This window comes from Thamnophis sirtalis, unplaced genomic scaffold (assembly GCF_051295495.1).
Source record: "Thamnophis sirtalis isolate CommonGarterSnake01/CBP01778 unplaced genomic scaffold, rThaSir2_p1.2 scaffold_2, whole genome shotgun sequence".
Taxonomy (NCBI): domain Eukaryota; kingdom Metazoa; phylum Chordata; class Lepidosauria; order Squamata; family Natricidae; genus Thamnophis; species Thamnophis sirtalis.
Genome location: NW_028261382.1, coordinates 173,145,629 through 173,170,065, shown reverse-complemented (window position 1 = coordinate 173,170,065; position 24,437 = coordinate 173,145,629). Strand labels below are relative to the sequence as shown.

The 24,437-nt window shown below is 43.8% G+C and overlaps 1 protein-coding gene across 1 annotated transcript; it reads right to left on the bottom strand.

Annotated features, from left to right (window-relative positions):
- Nucleotides 1-2,034: 2,034 nt before the first annotated feature.
- On the bottom strand, nucleotides 2,035-24,398 carry NRN1 (neuritin 1). Its single transcript, XM_087707506.1, has 3 exons — nucleotides 24,254-24,398; nucleotides 18,547-18,691; nucleotides 2,035-2,663 (listed from the first exon to the last, which is right to left on the bottom strand). Exons 1-3 carry the CDS (start codon nucleotides 24,306-24,308, stop codon nucleotides 2,432-2,434), a joined length of 432 nt encoding a protein of 143 aa, XP_087563632.1. The 5' UTR covers nucleotides 24,309-24,398; the 3' UTR covers nucleotides 2,035-2,431.
- Between the last annotated feature and the right edge of the window lie 39 nt (nucleotides 24,399-24,437).

Genomic DNA, 24,437 nt, shown 5'->3' with positions numbered 1-24,437 from the left:
CACACACACATTTATCCTTTTTGGGAATACAGGCAAGGCACAAACCTTCTCTATCCCCTCGATATTCCAACATCTCCAAAGCTCTGCGCCTCTTTATTTCGGGCAAGTCCAGGAAACTCTCCAGAATTCTCTGGTTTCGAAAGCGATCAAACTGGCTCCAGACGTGCGCCATTCGTTCCCGCTTTCCCCAAATCGATGACATTATTTCCCCCCCCCCCCCAAAAAAAACCCCAGGCCACTTCATGAGAGGCGCCGTTTAGCTGAACCTCCGACATGGCTCTTTTTCTTGAAACTTGCTCTTTCCCATCACTCAAGAGACCGTTGTCTATGAACGTGTGAATGTAACCCCTTCCCCACCCCCCGACCCCCAGAAAATAAAACTGCGTGCTCATTTCAAACAATAATTTTATTTTATACCTTTTTCTATACTTTGTAGCAAATCTTTTATGTTATTTTTTTTTTTGCTGCATTGACTTTATAATAAACTTTCTTTAAATTACACTTTTTTTTCCCTTTTAAAATCAAAGATTCTCTTTAATATACCCCTCCCACAGAACCTTTCCGGTTGTGTGTTCGCTTGTTGTTATTATTATTTTTTTGTAATGTTAACATATATACCTTTTTTCCCTCCCCCTCCCCAACCCCCTCCTCCCCCCCCCCCGTGATCTGTTGGATAGCCAATAATGGTGAAACACCTATATAAAACAAAAGGGACAACTCTTTAAAAAAAAGAGAGAAGAGAATTAAACGGAAAAAGGCAGTGAAGACTTGAAGGATGTTTCGACGGCTTGAAGCTTAGCCTTCCGCAACACTTAGCAGCATTCCACGGGGGGGCGCTTCGTTTAAGCTAAAAAAAACCGCATTTTGGTTTTTCCCCCCCTTTTCCCCTCCCCCGTTCTTCCTCCCTCCTCCCCCGCCCCGATACCCCTTGAGGAGGGAGTCTCGGTTCTTCGAAGTGAAATGATGGTGGAGGGTGGGGGGGATATTGAAAACAAATCAGTAAAACGACAAAGAGTTTCCGAGGCGAGAAGATTAAACGTCGGTGAGTTCATCCCCATAGAAAGCCGCTCAACCCACGTGCTCAGGTGGTTCCATTTCCGGTCGAGTTTCCCCCCCCCCAAGCCCCCACCCCCCAATCCCACTTCCAGCTTCCTCGCTCAATTCAACCTTCCAGGCGTGGGGGTGGGGGGGAGCGGGAAAGAAACCGAGCTCCTCTTTCGTTGCCGTGAGTAGTGTTACTACTAGTATTATTTTATTACTATCGTTACTATTATTTTTTATTATTATTATTACCTATTATTAACTCTTTATTAGTAATCGGTGGTTGGCTGGAAGCCGTTCCTGAGATTCTTGGTGCACCCACGCGCGCGCGCGCGCGCGCCCACGCACGCACGCACATACACACACACACACACATACACGCGCGAAAAAAGAGGGCTTGGAGTTGACCTTAAATTCCGAAGAGAGGACTAAAGCTGAGATCCGAGTTTGGCTTGTTTGCTTCGCTCACCGTTGGGCTGGGGGGGGGGGGGACGGGACCATTTGGCAAATCATCTGAACGCAAAAAGAAATGAGGGGAGGCGAGAGAGAGAGAGAGAAAGAGAGAGAAAGAGAGAGAAAGAGAGAAAGAGAGAGAAAGAGAGAAAGAGAGAAAGAGAGAGAGAGAGAGAAAGAGAGGGAAAGAGAGAGAAAGAGAGAGAAAGAGAGAGAGAGAGAGAGAAAGAGAGGGAAAGAGAGAGAAAGAGAGAGAAAGAGAGAGAAAGAGAGAGAAAGAGAGAAAGAGAGAGAAAGAGAGAAAGAGAGAAAGAGAGCGAGCGAGAGAAAGAGAAAGAGAGAAAGAGAGAAAGAGAGAGAGAGAGAGAAAGAGAGGGAAAGAGAGAGAAAGAGAGAGAAAGAGAAAGAGAGAGAAAGAGAGAGAAAGAGAGAGAGAGAAAGAGAGAGAAAGAGAGAGAAAGAGAGAGAAAGAGAGAGAAAGAAAGAGAGAGAGAGAGAGAAAGAGAGAGAAAGAGAGAGAGGGGGGAAGAGAGGGAAAGAGAGAGAAAGAGAGAGAGAGAGGGAAAGAGAGAGAAAGAGAGAAAGAGAGAGAAAGAGAGAAAGAGAGCGAGCGAGAGACCAAGGCTGGTCGTGATGGCTTCCGTTTCTCTCTCTTTTCCCCCCAGTCCTTCCCCAATATGGATGTTGGGATCATCAGCATCATGGAGACTTCACAACATGCCCCCCTCCCCACTTCTTTGGGGGGGGACGGGGAAGCATCCCCCACTCCCCCCCTCCGCTCCAAGCCAAGGGGGCTGAGACGTTTCCTCTTGTAAATCCACTTCCAGGAGAAAGAGAGAAGCGGCGGCGGAGGTTGGAAAGGCGGAGGGCTGGAGGAAGGTGGGGGGGAAATCCTGTGTCGTGTGGACCCGCGCGTGATGTGAAGGGCCTTCTCGATCTACATGGAGATGCAAGTCGCCAACGCGGCGGAAAGAGCCACCAACAGCACCGGGGAGGCCGAGGCTACGAGGGACGAGGCTGCTCGGTTGGTTTTGCCGCACAGGACAAATAGGTTGCCTTCGTAGTCGAGCTTTTTGGATTTCTCTTTCAGTTTTTCCCAGACGTCTGTCAGCCCTTCCTGACAATCCGTGAGGGCCGTGAGGGTGCAGGAGTGGAAGTCGTCCCAGTATCTGAAGGAGGAGGGGAAGGGAAGACACAAGAGAAAGAGAAAGAGTTAGTGAGAAATACTGGCAAACCCTCCTCCCATCCGCCTTTGTGCAAGAAATGAATCCAGACAGCAATTTACAACTTTTCTGCATTCCCAATAGGAATAGATGACCCAATGCTTCTGGGTTCATGTGAGCCAGCTTGTATGAATTCAAGTATTCTAGTTTAGGAAATAAACTGAGGTTATAACAAGGCATGAGTTCAATCAACAATGTACACTTTTGTCATTCCTAATAGGAACAGATGACCTATTGCTCAATGCAGTTCACACTGCATCGTGTAAACCAACATGTTGGCTTAGCAAAGCTTGTATGAATTCAAGTATTCTAGTTTAGGAAATAAACTGAGGTTATCATAAAATATGGTATAACATAACAAATGAATTCAATCAACTTTTGTTGATTGTCATTCCTAATAGGAATAGATGACTTATTGCTCAATGCAGTTCACACTGCATCGTGTAAACCAACATGTTGGCTTAGCAAAGCTTGTATGAATTCAAGTATTCTAGTTTAGGAAATAAACTGAGGTTATAACAAGGCATGAATTCAATCAACAATATACACTTTTGTCATTCCTAATAGGAATAGATGATCTATTGCTGGATGCAGTTCACACTGTATCTTGTAAACCAACATGTTGGCTTAGCAGAGCTTGTATGAATTCAAGTATTCTAGTTTAGGAAATAAACTGAGGTTATAACAAGGCATGGTATAATACAACAAATGAATTCAATCAACAATATACACTTTTGTCATTCCTAATAGGAACAGATGACCTATTGCTCAATGCAGTTCACACTGTATCGGGTAAACCAACATGTTGGCTTAGCAGAGCTTGTATGAATTCAAATATTCTAGTTTTGGAAATAAACTGAGGTTATAACAAGGCATGGTATAATACAACAAATGAATTCAATCAACAATATACACTTTTGTCATTCCTAATAGGAACAGATGACCTAGTGATTGAAGCAGTTCACACTGTATTGGGTAAACCAACATGTTGGCTTAGCAAAGCTTGTATGAATTCAAGTATCATAGTTTATTAAATAAACTGAGGTTATAACAAAGCATGGTATAATACAAAAAATGAATGGAGTCAACAATATATACTTTTTTGTGCATTCCTAATAGGAATAGATGGCCTATTGCCTGACTCAGTGTCTGGGTTCACATATTATGTAAGCCAACATGTTGGCTTGTATGAACGTAAGTATTCTAGTTTATGAAATAAACTGAGGTGATAACAAATCATGGTATAGGACAATAAACTAATTCAATCAACACTACACACTTTTGCCATTCCTAATAGGAATAGATGACCTATTGCTTGACGCAGTGCACACTGTATCATTGTAAACCAACATATTGGCTTAGCAGAGCTTGTACGAATTCAAGTATCATGGTTTATTAAATAAACGGGGGTTATAACAATCTGAGGTATTGCACATGAATTCAGTGAACAATATACACTTTTGTGCATTCCTTTGTCCTATCTCAATAAAAGGAGCTCCCAGGGTCGCCTCATCCCGAGAAAGCTCGTGTCCGTGTCTTTTCTCAACATTGGCCTCAGGGGCGACCCACGGGTACTTCACAGTTTGGAATAGAGGTGCAGATGAGGGAAGAAATCTAGGTTCGATTCGATTCCACGCTCAGCTACTACATTGGGTGCTTAACCTTATTCAACCCCTCCTAAGTCACAAGGCTGTTCTCTGAAATATAAAAGGAGGCATCTCCAGAAGGAAAAAGCAATTTTGCCTTGCAGGAAGCGACAAATAGAGACAGCAGGATTGCTGTGTCTGGCAGAGAAGCCATTTGCCCTGGCAATTCTATTTTAGTTCTTTCACCATCAATACAAGGTCTATTCCCCAGTCTCACTCCAGAAATTAGCTAATGCTCCAGACCATTATTTCACAGCCTTGGCAATCCCAGGGCTTCCAATTCCCAGAATTCACTAGCCAGCATTACTGGGAGTTGAAAAATTGCTGGGGATTGAAATCCATCCATCTCGGAGTTGCTGAATTTGAAAAATGCTGTTTTCCCGAAATTTTACCCACATTGGATGTTACTCTTTTCCAGTGGTGGGATTCAAATAATTTACCCACCAGTTCTCTGCCCTAATGACCAGCTGGGTAGGCGGGGCTTGGTGGTCATGTGATCATGTGGGTGTGGCCAAGTCAATGTCACTCAGGTCGATGGGCACTTCGCCTTAGTTGTTACAATGGTAATAAGGGTTAACCGGAGAGGCAGTTTCTGTAAGCAGGGCAATAAAGATTAGGCTAGAAACAACACCAGAATGTTTCCTTCCTGCCTTCCTTACAGGATTAGCCCTGTAAAGTGGGGGGAAAAAACAAAATGAGATTTCTTCCAACAACCGGTTCTCCGAACTGCTTAGAAAGTTACCAACCGGTTCTCCCGAATAGGTGCGAACTGGCTGAATCCCACCACTGCTCTTTTCTAAGCTGGAGCCTGCAGGACTCTGGAGCAATATCTCTTGTCATCCCTGTCTATCATCTACACTCTTTGGGGAGAATGAGGGTTGCAATGGAACATTAGCAAGGCATCAGCTTGATCCATGATGCCCTATCCCCTGTAATGAATAATTACGTCAAATAGCTGTTTATAAAAATCACTGGTTGCAAAGGTATGTTTTTTTTTTTAAATTAAAAAAAACCCCAGATTTCTCCCATACTAGCATAGAGGAAGAATATCCCTTTTGAGATGCCTTCTAGGGATGCATCTATGCATAACTGAAAAACATCATCTATCTTGCTTCAGAGAAATTATAGCCAGTCTAAGTAAGACTAGAATTGATGAGTAGTTCATTAATTTTGGTTAAGGGAAAGATATATGGCACTTCTTTGTAGTTGCTCAAGGGAGTGAACTTAATAGTAGACTCTCCTTTGATTTTTCAGAGAACAGCCTTGTGACCCGCTTCAAGGTGCTAGTCGTTACTTTTAAAGCCCTACATGGCATTGGCTACCTGAGAGACCGCCTCCTGCCATTCACCTCCCATAGACCAATCAGATCGCACAGGTTGGGCCTGTCGACCGGACAATGCCGGCTGGTGGCTCCCCGAGGGAGGGCCTTCTCTGTTGCTGCACCGGCCTTATGGAACGAGCTACCCGCAGAGATCCGGACCCTCACCACTCTCCCGGCCTTCCGTAAAGCAACCAAGACCTGGCTGTTCCGGCAGGCCTGGGGCTGTTGATTAAAATCCAGATTGATTGAATGGATGAAATCTTATTTTAAATAATTGTATTTTTAATATTTTATGCTTTTACTTTTGTTGTGAGCCGCCCAGAGTCCCTAGGGAGTGGGCGGCATACAAATCTTATTAAAGTTGCAAAGTGACTTAGGAGAGGTTAAATAAGGGTGACTGGCCCAAAAAATCACCCAATGAGCTTCTTGCAGCTGAAGATGGGATTGAACCTGGATTTCTTCCCCCATCTCCACCCCTACCCCAAACTTAATTTACTTAAATAGTTGGCAGCCCTATTAGGAATGCACAAAAGTATATATGGCTGACTGAATTGAGAGACCGCCTGCTGCCAATTACCTCCCACAGACCCATTAGATCTCACAGGGTTGGTCTCCTCCGGGTGCCTTCTACCAGCCAATGTCACCTGGCTATTGCCCGGGGGAGGGCCTTCTCTGTGGCAGCTCCGGCCCTCTGGAATGAACTCCCCGCAGGGATTCTGACCCTCACCTCTCTCCAGGCCTTCTGAAAGGCCGTCGAAGCCTGGCTTTGCCGGCAGGCCTGGGGGTGATGAGTTCCCTCCCCTCTCGACATGTGTGGTTGTGTGACTGTTGTCTACTTTTATTATTTGTATTTTGTTTTTTATGTTCCCCTTTTCCCCCCTTGAATTGTTCGCCGCCCTGAGTCCTCCCGGAGAAGCGTGGCATACAAATAATAAAATTCTATTCTATTCTATTAAGTAATTTAGGGATCAATCAGTTGGACAAACCAAGAATATTATGCCTATTGATTACACTTAAGAAAACCGTGGGAAAATGTATCCAAACTCAGCCATTGTGAAGCCAGAGCATGATTTAGGAAACCATCTTAACTTTTCTTAAAGGAACGAGGGCAAATAATTGAAGATATAATAATTTACTGCTTTCTTACCGCTCTACAGATTTGAATGCTACCACTTGCTTCTGAGAACAAGTGCTTAGAGTTGAACTCTGGTTCAAAAATTTAATGAGCTTTTCACATATTTTTGATTTTGTGGCGAGAGTGTCCAGTCTTGGCAACTTTAAGAGGTGTAGACTTCAGCTGGCTGGGGAATTCTGGGAGTTGAAGTCCACAAGTCTTAAAATTGCCAAGGATGCATATTGTCCCTGCTTTGATGGTTCAGTTTATAATCTGATATGCCTACATATCAAAACCGCGTTCCACAAAACCGCGGTCGACGAAATCGCATATGTGACATCATCACAACGCGACGAAAAAGATCGAAAAATTGAAATAAAAATTAAATTACAGCAAGCCGATTCACATAAAGGTAAGGGTTAGGTTAAGGGTTAGGGTTAGAGCGTTAGCGTTACGTTTAGCGTTAGGTTAAGGGTTAGCATTAGGTTTTTCGTTACGTTAAGGGTTAGGTTAAGGGTTAGGTTTAGGGTTAGGTTAAGGGTTAGGTTTAGGGTTAGGTTTAGGGTTAGGTTTGGGGGGGTTAGGGTAAGGTTTTCGCTTTATTTTTACATTTTTTGATCTTTTCCGTCGCGCTGTGATGACGTCACATACGCGCTTTCGTCGACCGCGATTTTGTCGTCCGCGGTTTTGTGGTAGAACCGCCTATATAATGTAGGATCATGAATTTCATATACTTATTCTCCTAATGCTGTTTTGTTGCTGCTTTCTGTTGGTTTAATCTTCATTGATATAGTTTTTAAATCTGTTCCGAAAAGTACACTATCAATTGGACTAGAAACATAATAAAATTATAAATAAATGCAGCCAAAGATTCCAAAGAGAACCGGTGAACTTTATAAAGTACATTTTTCAAGAGGAAAGGCAATTAATGGCACCTTGGAACATACAGGTAATCCTCAATTTACGACTGCAATTGAACGCAATCCCACATTTGCATTGCTAAGCCAGACCGTTGTTAAGTGAGTTTTACCTCATTTTATGACCTTTCCTGCCACAGTTAAGTGAATCACCACACTTGTTCAGTTAGTATCACAGTTGTTAAGTGGATCTGGCTTCCCCCGTTGACTTTGCTTGTCAGAAGGTCGCAAAAGGGGACCACACGACCTCAGGACACTGCAACCGTCATAAATACGAGTCAGTTGCCACACATCTTAATTTGGATCAATGTGACCATGGGGGATGCTGCAACGGTCATTAAGTGTGACGAAAGATTAATCAGTCATGTTTTCAATGCTGTTGTAACTTGGAACAGTCACTACCAGTAAGTGAATGGTTGTAAGTTGAGGACTACCTGTAATTAGGTGGCACAGTGGTTAGGGTGCAGTACTGCAGGCCACTTCAGCTGACTGCTATCTGCAATTCGGCGGTTCAAATCTCACCGGCTCAAGGTTGACTCAGCCTTCCATTCTTCCGTGGTGGGTGAAATGAGGACCCAGACTGTGGGGGCGATATACTGACTCTGTAAACCGCTTAGAGAGGGCTGAAAGCCCTATGAAGCGGTATATAAGTCTAACTGCTATTGCTATTGCTATTGCTATTGCTATTGCTATTGCTATTGCTATTGCTATTGCTATTGCTATTGCTATTGCTATTGCTATTGCTATTGCTATTGCTATTGCTATTGCTAATTAAAGCTTGAAAGTAGAAATTTCCTTAATTAAAGGGTAGCACCTTAAAAAAAATCTGTTAACGATGTGGATTGCACCAAATGCACTAGATTCTTAAAACAATTCCTTGTTAAAAAAATGACACATATCTGGAAAAATGAAAGGAGAACCGCAGATGGGGGAAAAATATAGATAAAAAAGGCCCCCAAAATAGGCTTTCCCCACCTCAAACCAACAGCTCTCTCAAACTCATTCAGGAGAAAAGGGATTCAAATACAGGTAGTCCTCAACTTATAACAGCTCCTTCAGAGACTGTTCAAAGTTACAATGACACTGGGGAAAAAGTGACGTATGTCTGTTTTTCACAGTTACGACCTTTGCAGCATCCCCATGATCATGTGACCAAAATCCAGATGCTTGGCAACTGGTTCATACCTATGACGGTTGCAGTGTTCCTCCGTCATGTTTTACGACCTTCTGATAGGCAATGGGAAAGCCAGATTCACTTAACCACTGTGCTACCCATTTAACAACTGCACCGATTGACGTGACAACTGTGGCAAGGTGGTTCTTAAAACCGGGCAAAACTCACTTAACAGATGTCTCACTTAGCAACAGAAATGCCGGGCTCAATTGTGGTTGTTAAGCCGAGGACTGTCTGAATATGCAATCCTTTAAAGCATGCACATGAACAAGTAACAAGGAGTTTCTTCTAAAGTGAAAAACAGTGCCATCCTAAAGCAGTTTACACAACAAAATTAAAAGGGCATATTAAAACAAAATTAAGTAAGGTGGGATGACACTGAATCAGGTAAAGCCATCCAGGTGGTATTTCCACAATAAATTAAAAGTAATTATATAGACTATCCTAAATTTTCAGTTAAGTTGTCTAGCTGCTACTGGTTGCATGGCTCCATGAAAAATGGAAGTCAATAGCAATAGCAGTAGTAATAGCAGTTAGACTTATATACCTCTTCATAGGGCTTTCAGCCCTTTCTAAGCAGTTTACAGAGTCAGCATATCGCCCCCACAGTCTGGGTCCTCATTTCACCCACCTCGGAAGGATGGAAGGCTGAGTCAACCCTGAGCCGGTGAGATTAGAACCGCTGAACTGCAGATAACAGTCGGCTGAAGTGGCCTGCAGTACTGCACTCTAACCACTGCGCCACCTCGGCTCTGTTCAATGTTACCATAACAATCAGTAAAGGCAGTATTTGGAAACATTCTGATATTTAATATATAATATTGTATGTCTTCTGGTGGGAACTATATTGTAAAGCTCACTACACATTTATAAGAATCCAGACAAGGCTAGACAAATCCATGTACCTTGGTCACTAAAGGCAATTATGAGAAATGATTGGCATTTTTATCTAACTGTTCACTGTAGCTCTTTCTTTTTCAATAGTAATTTTATTAAGAATTGCAATTAAAGAAATAAAAACCAATACAAACTAGAAAAAAAAAGAAAAAGTGTAGAAGAGAAAAAATAGAAAAGGAAAAAAAGTATATAGTAAAAAAAAGAAAAGAAATAAAGAAATGACTTCTTTCACCACAAATATAATCAATTTTAGTAATTTATCTTTGAAAATACAAGAAAAAATCCCATTGCTTATCTGTAAACAAGTTATTATAGCTCATTCAGTCCAGATCCCAAAAACGCATTAAGAGTTACCAGAAATAACATACCTATTTTAACCTTGATCAAATAAACCAACTGCCTATTCCTTCTTTTTACCTTTAACAATCTTTAGTTCCTTCAAATAATGTCCTAGAACTTAATTTCTTTATTCCTTCTCACAAAATTCTTCAGAGCTTTAACAAGCTTTTTTGTAAATCCAATATAGGAAAGTTTTCCAGGCCAATCTTTTGAGTTTTTTATCTGTATATCCCTTTTAATTAATACATCCAATTTCATTTCTCTGTCCAGTGTTGCATCTTTTTATTCTTGTAGTCTCTCATTTTTAATCCACTTTCAGATCAGTCTTGCTCAGTATAACTTGATTCTCTTCCACAACATCTTTCAAACACGGTCTAACTATAGAAGCAGATACTGTTAAAATCATTTCGGTCTCCATTGTTCACAGATGTCCTTTGATATGCCCCATGTTAAAATATTTTGCTCCATTCTATATCAGTAAGACAAATTTAAATGTTTTTCTCCTTCAAGGGTAATTTCAGTTCCTTCTGGTTTAGTTCCTTCTAGTGTCCAACCTTCAAAGTCACATCCTATCGTGTTTTTTTTAAAAAAAAGAATTCAAAACAAAAGCATTTTCCCATGAAAAGAATTATTATCCATTCCAAAACCTTATTTTAAATCCATCTGGTCCATTCATAACTTTCCAAAATCAAAGTTGTAACCAGTCTTTTGCTGCTTATTTTGTAAAACATCTTTACACTTGTTATTTCAAACTTCTTTTGCTAAGGATTGAAGAAAATTCACCGGAGGCTGTAAAACATATCAGTCCAAAGATTCCTAAAAGATTAGTAGTTAACAAGCAATTTCTGAAAATGATTACAAAAGCATGTGAAGCCAGTGTCCTTTTGACTGAGATCAAGCAAAAAAAAAAAATATTCTCTCATCACCCAGACCTTTAAGCCTGCTAGAGACAACTATTATGAAGAAATAGCTGTATGGAGCGCTTGTGGGCAATCTGAAGTCCTCTCCTTGTTCAGAGTGGAATCACAGTTTAATTGCTGTTCTTTATTCCACTGTAGTTCTTGGCTCTACTTTCAGCAGAACCATCTTCAGTTCACCGTTCCTTTCCCAAAAGTCCCACTTTAGCTGTGTTGAAGTATTAATAGTGGTGCTACCTTTTCTGCCTCTCCTGGCTATTTCTTCTTTCAGCTGTGTTAGGGTAGTTTCTTCCCTTTTAATGGAACATGTCATTTGAATAGTGGGTTCCACCACAAAACTGCGGTAGACTAAAGCGCGCTCGACGAAAGCGCGTACGTGACGTCATCACAGCGCGACGAAAACAGCACGCTGTGAGCGGTAAACTTAAAATTAACGCGTAAATCTAAACCTAACCCCCCCAAACCTAACCCTAAACCTAACCCTAAGCCTAACCCTTAACCTAACCCTAAACCTAACCCTAAACCTAACCCTTAACCTAACGCTAAACCTAACGCTAACCCTTAACCTAACCCTAATGCTTAACGTAACCCTAAACCTAACCCTAACCCTTAACCTAACCCTAACCCTAACCCTTACCTTTATGTGAATCGGCTTGCTTTAAAAGCGCTTTTTAAAGCGCCCCTTTTTCTCCGCGGTCGTATTTGTCGCGCTGCTGATGACATCAGGTACGCGCTTTAATCAGGCACGCTTTAGTGGACCGCGGTTTTGACGGGTCACGAGCCTAAGAAGACTTACTTGGAAGCCAGTGTTAAAACAGAGAGATTTACTTCCAAGCGTTGGGTCTTTAGGCTCAAGAAGCTGCCAAATGAAACAGCTGCAGGGACTGGAAGTTGTACTCTTCTGCTTGTAATTTCGTGTGGAATATCTTTGGCCGCTGATAGTTGGCCTGATGCTGAAAACTGTCATATTGGGACCTTCGTTTTAATTCCCTCGATGATGAATGGTTATGTGAATTTAACCAGGCTGTTGCATTTCTTTTAAGGCCATTAGATTTGATGTTTCACTGAATGTTTGGTGTGAAAGATGTCGTCTGTTTTAACTGACGAATGTTTCTTGTGTGCAAAAGCAGAATGTAGGCTTTGCAAGGCATGGCAGAGCACCTTGTATGCAAATCAGTTCAAGAGTTTGAGTTCACCATGAATTAGACCGGAAATATGCTTTCAAATTTAAAAGTGATGTCTGGGAAGCTAGATATTTGGTGTTGGAATCCATTCCATGTGTGTGTGTGCAGGGCAGTTTCTGCTGTCTGAAACACACATACACAGGGATGCAAAAACATTGCACCAGAAACATCTTTCTGGCCTAAACGGCCAGGACTCACGATGCAGCCTCATGTAACATGAACTATGTGAGCCAGCTACTCCCACACATGCCCTTTCTCCCCCCTATGCTGTGCTGTAACTTTCTATTCCCCCTTTCCCCTCCCAATGCCATGCAGCTTGTTGTCATATAACTCCGTGTGTAGTTGTGGTTCACCCATGGCCCAGTGCATAACAGGGCATGCACAGCCACGCTGAACCACACAGGAAAAAAAACAAACTCCTAAAGAACATAACATCCTGATAGTACTCCATAACATCCTGATAGTTAATAACATAACATCCTGATAGTTCACTCTAGATGTGCCTTACCCAATGACTCAGGATGTGACCATATATAGACAGAACTTCCCTGAGCAGTAGATTAGCAATTGTATTTTGACAGGCTGTCTTAAATCACATGCTGATTGCTCCTCCTGCCTTTGTATTATCTCAATAAAAGGGGCTCCCAGATCCCCAATCTGGGTCGCTCCATCCCGAGAAAGCTCGTGTCCGTGTCTTTTCTCAACATTGGCCTCATGGACGAACCACGGGAACATCACATTTGGTAGCAGAGGATGGTTACTTCGCAATTTGGGGTGTCTGAACCTGTCCCTATTTTGTAAAGAGAATCCCAATAAATTGACAACTAAAACTTCAATGTTGGAAAAAGCTGGTGGTTCTTATTTTGCCTTTTATGACATTCCCTCCCCTCATTTCCTGTACCCACTATCTAAAGTAAACACTTCACTCTAATTAATGGTCTGCAGAAATTCTCAGTCATCCAGGTCATGGTTGTCCCAAAGGTGCTTTTTTCAGGAGTCAACTGGACTTTGTTTTTCACTTCTCACCTTCAGCTCTGACAGAATGGAATGGAAGGATTTCTATTCCTTGTAGGCTTGTCATTTGCATCCTTTCAGGAAAGGAGTGTCAAACTCAATTTCACTGAGGTCCACATCAAGGTTGTGCTTGACCTTGGAGGAGGGTCAGGGTGGGCATGGCCAGCTCAAGGGCACTTGTGTGTGTGTAGGGGGGCACCTGTGATGGCCTGAGCGCTCTGCCAGTAAAAACGGGCTCCTAAGCTCTGTTTCAACTGCAAGAGACCCCTGGAATCCTCTGCCAGCAAAAACAGAGCTTATTTTTTTTACTGGCGGATGTGAAATACCCGTGGTTCGCCCATGAGGCCAATGTTGAGAAAAGACAGACACGAGCTCTCTCGGGATGAGGCGACCCAGATTGGGGTCTGGGAGCCCCTTTTATTGAGATAGGACAAAGGCAGGAGGAGCAATCAGCATGTGATTTAAGACAGCCTGTCAAACTACAATTGCTAATCTACTGCTCAGGGAGGTTCTGTCTATATATGGTCAAATCCTGGTCAGGATGTTTTATCTTTTGGGACTTGTTTTTTCCTGTGTGGTTCAGCGTGGCTGCGCATGCCCTGTTATGCACTGGGCCATGGGTGACCGCCACACCTACACAAGGAGTTATATGACAACAGGCGGAGACATTGCAAGCCAGTCCTTCACTGTTTCCAGGATGGCCCCACAGGCCAGATCTAAGCACCCTATGGGCCAGATCCATCCCCTTGAGTATGACACCCCAGGCATAGAGAGTTGTTGAAGTACTTGGAGGTCTATCTGTGTCCTCATGGTCAGCTGAGTATGCTCCTGGTTCCTGTAGTCTGCAATCCCACCCCCCCAAATCCATTCCTACTACTCAGGTGACCCTGAGGACAGAGATAAACCTCCAAGTGCTCCAATGACTCTCTCAAAGGATGCAAATGACCAGCTGTCTGCAAGGAATAGAAATCCCGTGACCCGTCAAAAGCGCGGAGGACAAAATCGCGCTCGACGAAAGCGCGCATGTGATGTCATCACAGCGCGACGAAAAAAATTAAAAATTGAAATAAAATTAAAATTAAAGCAAGCTGATTCACATAAAGGTAAGGGTTAGGTTAAGGGTTAGGGTTAGGGTTAGGTTAAGGGTTAGGGTCAGGTTTAGAGCGTTAGTGTTAGGTTTAGCGTTAGGTTAAGGGTTAGCGTTAGGTTTAGCGTTACGTTAACGGTTAGGTTAAGGGTTAGGTTTAGGGTTAGGTTTGGGGGGGTTAGGGTAAGGTTTTAGCTTTATTTTTACATTTTTCGATCACAGCGCAATGTTTTTGTTGCGCTGTGATGATGTCAAACGCGCGCTTTCGTTGAGCGCGATTTTGTCCTCCGCGATTTTGTGGTGGAACCTAGAAATCCTTCCCTTCCCCACCATCCAGTCAGAGCTGAAGAAGCTTCTTGGATGAGAAGCAAAACGTCTTCAAGGAACTAAAGCAGAAAGTCCAGTTGCCTCCTGAAAAAAAAAGCACCTTTGGGGGCAACTTCACTCTAATGAAAGGACCAGCCAGGATTAATAGTACTGCAATTGTGTCCTTCAGCACGTGCCGAATTGCTTTCCTGATCTTTAAACATTTGAGGTCTTCATTGGCGCATCATTATGAAGCTCTTTCCATTGACTGGTATTCAATTTTGCAACTCACAGGCGAAGGATGAATCAGTTCCAGGCTTGTAAGCAACTCCAAGAATTCAGTAAGAGCAGTGACAGCAACAAAACACGAATAGTAAAAATATGAAGATGAATAAAAATATGAAGAGTAAAAAAAGCATCCACAACGCCTGGGATGCAATTGTTATCTGTGAGCAACTGTTTTGCTCCCCGTCCTTCCTTCCAAGTAATATATAAATTAAAACACAGAATTACATTATGTGAATAATAGGAATAATTATCACCCCAGCCCCACCCCCCCAATAGCTCGCCCCCCCTTGTCACGACAGAACACGTGGTCTCGACTGCTCGTGGCTTGTAACAAGGCTCGTGGCGGGGCTGCGACACCTTGCAATTTACGAGCCCTCCGAACTTGTTGGCGGAGTCCTGCGCTTGGTTGCCGTTCGTAATAAATAATGAGGCCCGGAGACGGCGAGAAGGCGGAAAGGGCGTCGCTGCTGGTTGTATTTCTGCCGTAACGGCGTCTCCCGAAGGCAAACTAAATCTTCCCGGAGCTTCTTTCGACACGCGAGATAGAGAGAGAGAGAGATAGAGAGATAGAGATAGAGAGATAGAGATAGAGATAGATAGGGAGGGAGGGAGGGAGCGAGGGAGGGAGAGAGAGAGAGAGATAGAGATAGAGAGATAGATAGAGATAGATAGATAGATAGGGAGGGAGGGAGGGAGGGAGGGGGAGAGATAGAGATAGAGATAGAGAGATAGGGATAGGGATAGAGATAGAGATAGAGATAGAGATAGAGATAGAGATAGATAGATAGATAGATAGATAGATAGGGAGGGAGGGAGAGGGGGAGAGGGGGAGAGAGAGAGAGAGAGAGAGAGAGAGAGAGAGAGAGAGAGAGAGAGAGAGAGAGAGAGAGAGAGAGAGAGAGAGAGAGAGAGAGAGAGAGAGAGAGAGAGAGAGATCAGGGGAAGGGAACGGAGGGAGGGGGGGGCGGCCTGGCGGAATGCGCCTGGGTCTAATTGCGGAATGTAGGGCAAGCCTTCCGCTCCGCCCCCCGCCTCCTCCTCCTCCTCCCCTCCCCTCCCCTCCCTTCCCCCGAGCCTGCCTGGCTTGTGGCTTGTGGCTCTCCCGTTGTTATTTCTGCAGGATCCCAAGCAAACGTTTCTCCTCTAGGGAGTTTTCCAATCTGGTGGGGAGGGGAGATTGGGAGGGTCCAGCGTACCCGTGTCGACGCACTTCGTGGGTCTTAGGAGGCGATAGTGGCGCCCCCCACCCCCTTTAAGGCTTCATCAGCCTTGCCTGCCTTCTTTCTTCCTTCCCTCGTACTTTCTTCCTTTCCTCCTCCCTCGCGCGCAGCCTTTCTCCCCAACAAGGCCCTTTGGTGTCGAAACGATTTGGTACAAGCCTTAAAAAAAACCGGGAGCTTTTAAAAGCCCCCCCAAAAACAGAAAGAGGTGCATTTCCTCGCCTTTTTTCTTCTTTTTCTCATTTTTTTGGGGTGGGTGGGTGGGAAAGGAGAACGTCAAGCATTTCGATTCCTCGTTTCGGTGTCACTGTCTAGACACACCTTTTTTTCTCTCTTCCAGAGCAAGATTTGTTCTGTTGACGCTTCTGAATACTGTGGTAGTAAGAAATAGGCTTGGCTTCCGAGTAACAAGGACGGCAACATGGAAGCGTGTGAAAGATTATCGGCAGCCGATTCCACAGTCCGGCTTGCTTCGAGCTAAACGATTTCCTTCACCCCCCTTTTTCCCTCTCTCCATCACTAAAATCCGGATGCAGTTTGGTCAAAGCGCAGTTTTTCCAGTCTCTCTTATCTAGAAAATTGCTCCGCTTGCACGCAACGTAATTTATTTCCAAACAAGTCAAATGTTCGTTACTAATGTGAAGCTCACAAACCGTAGAGACTTGAGCGACAGTCCTAAAAAAATAAAATAAAAAGCCCCATACATGTAGGCTAATTTGCTCAGAGGTAAGACTCAATGAATCCAATCAGTTGCATTTAATTCCCACTAAATCTCTTTTTAAGATTGAAGCCTTAATGCCGGAAGTAAATCCCATTCGATTATTTGCAATATGTTCCAAGGTCAATACAATCTGTGTCAGGAATAAGTCCAGTGGAAATTGGATGGGATGACATCCGCAAACAACATGAGGGAGATCTGGCAGCATGTTGAGTTCCCATTTAAATATTGGATTGGCTTAATATATTTATGCAGGATTGACTCTGATTATTTCAAGCTAGCCTTGTTTCCAAATTCAGAACGGCGACCTTCGAAATTGCAACAATTCTGCTCATTCCTCCACCTATGAATTTAGATAGGACACAAAAGGTGGTTTCTCCCATTTCCTCGGGGGAACTGACTATCTTAGCAGCTTCACCAGAGACAAAAAGAGCTTGAAAGTGGCTTGTGGTTTTTCAGAATTGCATCATAGCACACCAGCATAAGACGAAACAATTGATGGCAGCGTGGCTATAAATGGCTAGCCATTCTGATGTCTTGGAAAGAAGCGTGGGATGAAGGAAAGATCTGGATTTGAATTTGATTCTGTATTAATAGTAACTCTAAGATGGAAGGAAAACATCAGCATAACTATTCTGGTTAATATGTCAAATGAGACCAGAAAAAAACCCATCTAAAAATAGAATAAAACAGGTTACTATTACATTGCTATGTTGCTTAACAAAAAAAATGGTATTTAAGAAGCATGTTAAAAGCATTACTGATTCTTTCACTAATTATGGGTAAATATTCTTTCCTACTCCATTCCAAAAATTATTCGGGAAGAAGTAAACTTATATATAGCATTAAATTACAGACGAAGTAGGCAGAAAACCCAATGGAGAAAATAGAGTCAGCCAAATCCAGAGGCTTTTAAGCGCTTTGTCACAAGCCTGCACGTTTTGGTGGAAGTAAGAACCTGGTCATCAATAGTATACAGCTGGCTATGTTTTTTTTTTAATGTCAAGGGAAAAAATGGAGTAGAGGAAAGAAGAATTACTGCAGCAGAAGTCCCTGATAATTTGGGGCCCAGTTCATTGCAATGTAAATCTATTAAATATCTTTAATTTATACTGTCTTTAATAAGATGTGAACTGCCCAGAAAATCATATATATTTGAAAATAAATTCCCCTGAAATCTGGCAGATTTTATTTCCATTAATCTGTGCTTAGCTTGGGTGGGTTGGTGGTTTCAAACAATGGAAAGGATGCATGAAGATTACATCAAACAGCTTTACTTATTATGATTATTCTTGATGGGCAAGAATGGGCATGAAACCCTGTCTCCTAAGGGTTAAGTTTATAAACCCATATGAAATAACTGCTTTTTGTAAGCTAATTGACTTTCTTTTGTTTATATCTAACTACACAGCAAATGACTTCCGAAGAAAAAACATAGGCAATTATATAAGTATTAATAATTACAATAACCATGTTAGAGTAACCATATAGATCAGTGTTTCTCAACCTTGGCAACTTGAAGATGTCCGGACTTCAACTCCCAGAATTCCCCAGCCAGCATTCGCTGGCTGGGGAATTCTGGGAGTTAAAAGTCCGGACATCTTCAAGTTGCCAAGGTTGAGAAACACTGATATAGATAAACACACAAACAAACCGGAAACAACTGTAAAAGCATAATGTAACCTACCGGCAGATTGTTTCGAGATTTTTCTTGTCATCCAGGTCTTGCGGATAGTTGGCAATGTTTTGGCCCATCTTGACCACGCAATCGGAGAAGCCCTTAAAGACTGCATCGCACTTGCTGGCTTCTTTGACTGCCTGCACCAGGTATGCTGGAGAATAGATCAGCACCATATCAGCTGGACAGCTCCCAACAAGATAGTAGCATGCTATTCCCACCTCTAGTTTGATTACGGAAAGCTCCGAGATCAACTGCACCTTCCTTTCACCTTCACGCAGCTGCACCAAAGCTACAATAGGAGCAGGGTCTGCTCTCCTAGTAGCTCCCTTTTATCTAAAACCACCGCCGCCCTTTTGCATGAAATCGGAGAAGCTGCATTTGAAACGAAACGCGGTGAATCTAAAGCACAGCTAGATCAAACTCTGCGTTTAAGCGACTCACAAATAACACCATTCACAAAACTATTGTTGCAACAATAGCAGTAGCAATTATTTTGGGTTGTTTAACTGTTATTTATCTTAGAATCCATTTTGAATTATTTGGAAGAGGGGTTTATATTTTTTTAAAAAACATTTATGAATAATATTAGATGAAAATTAACAAATATCAACCTCTGAAATGTCGTATTGATTTCTGAACAGAGACAAATGGGTGAAACGAACTTTAAAGCCAGCTGCATTGTTGAGGTGGCTAAAACTGTCTCTTCGGTAGTTTTTCAGGAATCTACAGAATAGAGGGAACAACCCTAAATAATTTCAAAACCAGAAAGTGCCTATGCTGTGCATTCGTCTATAGAGGATGAAGAACATATCCCGAAGTCATCAAATGTAGACAGATGTTGAAGTCCTGTCTTTTATCATTTCTTTCTGCAATCAAATCTCCTGCCTGCCCCCCTTCCATGTTGCTCCGTGAGTTTAGTAGTTAGAAACATGTATCCCCCCCTTCCATCTGTTTACAAATGTGAGGTAGTGCGTGTAATACAAAGTGCTCTTATGCAAATGATATTTACAAGAGGGGTTGTAAGGAGTATAAGCAGTGAGTGACATACTGGATACATGCTCAGTCCTTGTTTTCTGGTCACTCCACCACTTTCCTGATTCTCCCATTCAGGTAGAGACAAAAATATCCTTGGAGGGGGGGGGGTCTCCCTCTCATTTACTCTCTACACCATTCGCCTTTGAGGAGTTTCCCTACCAATCCAACCTTGTCTGTTCTGCTGTCCCTACCGACCACACACATCATTGATGCTGATTCCCTGCTATTCATCTTCTGCCTCTCACAAGGAACCTCTCGTCTCGTTGCAAGATCTTCAGGGAACCTGAAGCAAGGGCACCCTTTTCTGAGAAAGGCGATAATGTGACGTCCTTTTTGGGGTGCAACCTGTATCAAAGTCAAGCTCTCATTCCCTGGCGTGGTTTTGTTGGCATGCAAGATCCCTCTCCCCCACCCCAAAGATTTTTTTTTAATTTTAATTTTTATTAGTAAAAGAAAAATACAACAACCAATAGCTGGTAAAATACAATACAACATCCACTGTTTTGCTTTACATTTGACTGTGTTTCAAGACATTCCCATAATATCAAAATCATTATAGACGTCAAAGGTTAGGTCTCCTCCCTCTTTCCTTCCCTTGTTTCTTCTTTCCCACTCCCCTTCCTTCCCTCCCTCTTTCTCTCCTTCCCTCCATCCTTTCCTCCTTTCTTTTCCTTTCCTCCTTTCCTTCCCCTTCCCTTTCCTCTCTTCATCCCCCCCTCCTTCTCTCATACCTTCCCTCCCTCCTTTCCTCCTTCCTTCCCCCCAAAGATTAGGGTAGTCCTTCCCACCTGGTATTCTTCAGATCTCTTTGACTACACCACTCATGCTCAGCCAAGAATGGTAGGAATCCCATATGTCTGGCGGGGACTAGATTGGAAACATGGTATTATCTTCAACCCATGAAACTTGACGGCAGAGCCTTATTTGATCACAATGGGTCTGAAATGCACAGGTGGTAAAATAAGTCTCTCCTGGTGGGGTGTGCACGTGTAAACGAGTGGTAGCTTGGTATGTTGGTCACTTGATTACATTGCTGAAAAATGTGCACACACAAAAATAAACCAGCCCAATTTCTCTGTTTTGGGGTTTTTTGTTTTTGAGAGAGAGAGAGCAGGTGAATGGATACAGAACAGCACACGGGCAATTTATGCCTATCCATCCTGCAGGAAATGAAAGGGAATTAGTGACTTCTTGGTTTTAAAGTGATCGCCTGGCTCGATTCTGAGCAAACCATTAGCTATTCCCGTCCATATGCTTCAGCCTTCTGCAGCCTTCTCCAGCCCCGGGAAGGCAGGCGAAGAACAGGGCATTTGCAATCGGGAGAGGGGGGATTTTTTCCCCCACCCCCCCCACCCTAAGAGATTTTCGTAGTAATCCTTCGGGAATGCGGTGCGTGCTCGCGCGTGCATGTATTTAAAGTGGCTGCGTAAAATATACCCTCGTAATATCGAAGCTCAGTGCTGGGGAGAACTTCTCTCGTCCCCGCCGAATTATACCGTTAGCTCAATTTAGTAACCACCTCCCTCTTTCTTTCTTTCTTTTTTTTTAAACTCACTCCCCCGCATCTCAATACATTGCTAGACTGCAGGCGTCGGCTGCCATACCGAACCAGTAAGATACACCAGAGACCAGTCCAAGAATAAACCCAGCCTCCCTCCCTCCCTCCCTTCCTTGGCTGAGGCCTGGGCAAAGGGCTCCTTCCCAAAGCCTCTGGATTGTGGCTTCTCCCCCAGCCTTCCCACCTACAGGCGGGTGCAAAGGGCAGCGGTGGGCATCAGGGGAGAAGGGCTAAATGCTTGAATACCTCTCTATTACCACCTGTCCATCCGTTGCCGTCGCCTAGATAGAAAAGGGGTTACATCCCTGGAGGTTCTAAAAAGGACATCCTTTTTATTATTATTTTTTGGAAGGATCTCACCAGGGATTTCACTAGCAGCTGTCAGAAAAAGGCCTTTTCCTCCTTACGGAGGGTGAGATGGTGGGAAGGGGAGAAAGGAATGGCTGAGGGGGAGGGGAAGCAGAAGAGGGGATTGTTGGAAGGGAGAAATGAAAGTTGGAGGGGTAGAAGGAAGGGTGTATGTAGGATAGAAGGGTTATGAGTTGTTTATTGCTTCTTTTTTTAACTGCACAGTATTTAAGTGATTGTATAAAGGAAAATGAAAATGTAATAAAAGATTAATCTTGGTGAAGAAAAGGCCTTTTCCTGCGTGATTAACACGCAGCCGATTTGCACAGGCGAAAGAACAAAACGCACAACGCCTCGGTCACATTTGCAAACTTGTTTGCCCCAATGCGGGATTCGATCCTCCTCTCTCTCTCTCTCTTTTTTTTAAATTTAATGGAGGGGTTAAAAACCTCGGATCTGGGGAAAGCGAGGCGGATGTATGCAGCCTTCCCGATGATATTTTTCACATCCGCAGCCCCCTCGTTCTTCCTTTCCCCACCGTTGCTTTTTAAACAACCTTGTTTTCCTGGGAGAGGTCAACCATTCGGGATTCATTCCAAGCATCCTGGTGCAAAGGGAATCCAGGCCCCAAACCAAACCCCCCTCCCCACTCTCTTTTGTTTTTGTTTTCGAAAGTAGGTCTCCGGACAATAATTCTACTACGAGGCTAGAAAAAACCGGGGTGTTTTGTTTTTAAACCCAGGTGGATTAAAAAAAAATAAACGCGCAGCAGGGAAAGTTTATTATTCAATACTTCCATCACGGCTGGAAGTATAATAAAACCAAACACAAAGATAGTAAGGAATCGTAGCGCACGCGCATTGCACAAATTAACCCCCCCCTCCCCGTCCCCCTGCTGCCTATTTTCCTTACATTTTGCGCGCCCCCTTTTCCAAATCCTTACATCGTGGGGGAAAGGGGGGGATACTTGCGGGCAAACGATCGAGGAGCAAACGAACCCCTTCCTTTCGAGGATGGGTCGACACACTACCGCATCTCTCCCTGCCCAGAGGTGGGAGAGAGGGAGACACCAACGCCTATTTCTCGGGATAGAAACGCGCCAATTCCTTCTCCAGAAACGGGAATTCCAACAGTTAAAACCCAACCGGGCGAAGCTGCGGAGAAGGGAGAAGAAGGGACGGTTCGAAAGGTTGAACCCAGCCAAGATTTGGGGGGTGGAACTGCAAATACCTTCTTCGCTCTTCGCCCGGTTTCCTTCCCCCCCACCTTCCCCCCCCCGAAAAACTCAACCCGTTTCCCGGCCATTGTTTTATTATTCTTTTCCAAAGCAAGAAGCGTCTCCCAGAAGGGTCTCGCATCTCTCCCTTCTCCCCCCCACACACGCCTGGCTTTCCAAAACGCTGCAGACATGGTCGGCACAAGGGAAAGGCTGCTAGGAAAAATAAACCCGAGAGCACAAGATTTGGGGCAGGAAACCTCCGGGGAGGAGGTGTTGGGGTGGGTGGGTGGGTGGAGGGAGGGAAACAGATTCTATAAAAGGGGTGCTGCGCGCGGACGTGTCTGTGTGTGTGTGTGTGCTTTGCAGTTCTTTAAATCAAGCATCCTTGACAAAACGTGGAAGGGCATGCTTTTTCTGCGAAGCTGCCAACCGCAGCGGCTTTTGCCGATTTCTCACTACCTCCACCCCCCACCCCCCCAGCCTCACAACGCGCATCTCCTCGGTGCAGATGGGGAAAGTGGTCCCAACTTCCAAGCGCCTCTAACAACTGCAAAGCTTACGGCCGAAGCGAGGGTTTCGGGAACGAAATCGGGGATATCTGAAGCTCTCTTTCGCCGACGTAGAGAGAAGCGCGCTCGTTTTTAACACACACACACACACAGACACACACACAGACAACAAAACCCAGTCCCTAATAGAACTCAGCCTTCCTCAAATGTCTTTGTTTTTGAGCGAGACTTTTCGCGGCAGAGACGAGGAAATATATCCGACTGAAGCTCGGTTTGACTCCCTTTCGATTTGTTCCTTTCGATCTTTCCTCTCTCTCCCCCCCGGCCCCAAACGATTTTAACACAGCATAAAATGCGTCTCAAATATCCGTTGACACAACACCACACCTGAGACAGAAACTTTGAACTGGCACTATTCTGGGCTCCTTTTGTCCGCAAAGCAACACCCGTAATCATCAAGGTACACGGTTTCCCCCCCCCCCCTTTCTTTCTCATATCTCGGAGCGGGAGAGGGGAGATAATTTAGTTTCGGACAAATAGGGTGGATGTGCTTTGCCGTGATGCAGTCTTGCACAAACACACACACACACACACACACACACACACAAGGGCACGAGGGTTTCGGGGGGTGGGGGAGCAAGGTAAAACAATCCAGAAACGCGTCCTGGGGTGGGGGATGAGAGAGAACGTACACCCCTAGGAGACCTCGAATAAACAGGCAACTGTGGATTAAAACCAGCCGAAAATGCTCTCAGAACATTATATCGTATAACTGTGTAACAAGAACTCTCACGTTACAGAGCCTTGTTAATTTCGATATAACGGGTTAGTGTGGGACATTTATTTGGCAGGGGAAGGAAGAAGGAAGAAGGAAGAAGGAAGAAGAAGAAGGAGGAGAAGGAGAAGGAGAAGGAGGAGAAGGAGAAGGAGGAGGAGGAGGAGGAGGAGGAGAAGAAGAAGAAGAAGAAGAGGAGGAGGAGGAGGAAGAAGGAGACACTTAAAAAATCCCAGCTACTTTCACCATGAAAGTATGAATTCACTTACCTAGCTGCACAGCAAGGACCAGAGATATGTATCTGCCGCTCAACTTAAGTCCCATCCTATATTTAGTACAATCATTTGCGACTGCAGATCGTCTTTCTTTCTTTCTTTCTTTCTTTCTTTCTTTCTTTCTTTCTTCCTTCCTTCCTTTCTTCCTTCTTTCCTTCTTTTCTTTTCTTAAAGTGGG

Excerpts from the sequence above, each read along its gene's own strand:
- NRN1 (XM_087707506.1), bottom strand. The coding sequence starts at position 24,308 with ATGGGACTTAAGTTGAGCGGCAGATACATATCTCTGGTCCTTGCTGTG. Across the intron at positions 18,692-24,253 it reads GGTCCTTGCTGTGCAGCTAG|CATACCTGGTGCAGGCAGTC; the intron begins GTAAGTGAATTC and ends TCTATTCTCCAG. Across the intron at positions 2,664-18,546 it reads AATCTCGAAACAATCTGCCG|ATACTGGGACGACTTCCACT; the intron begins GTAGGTTACATT and ends CTCCTCCTTCAG.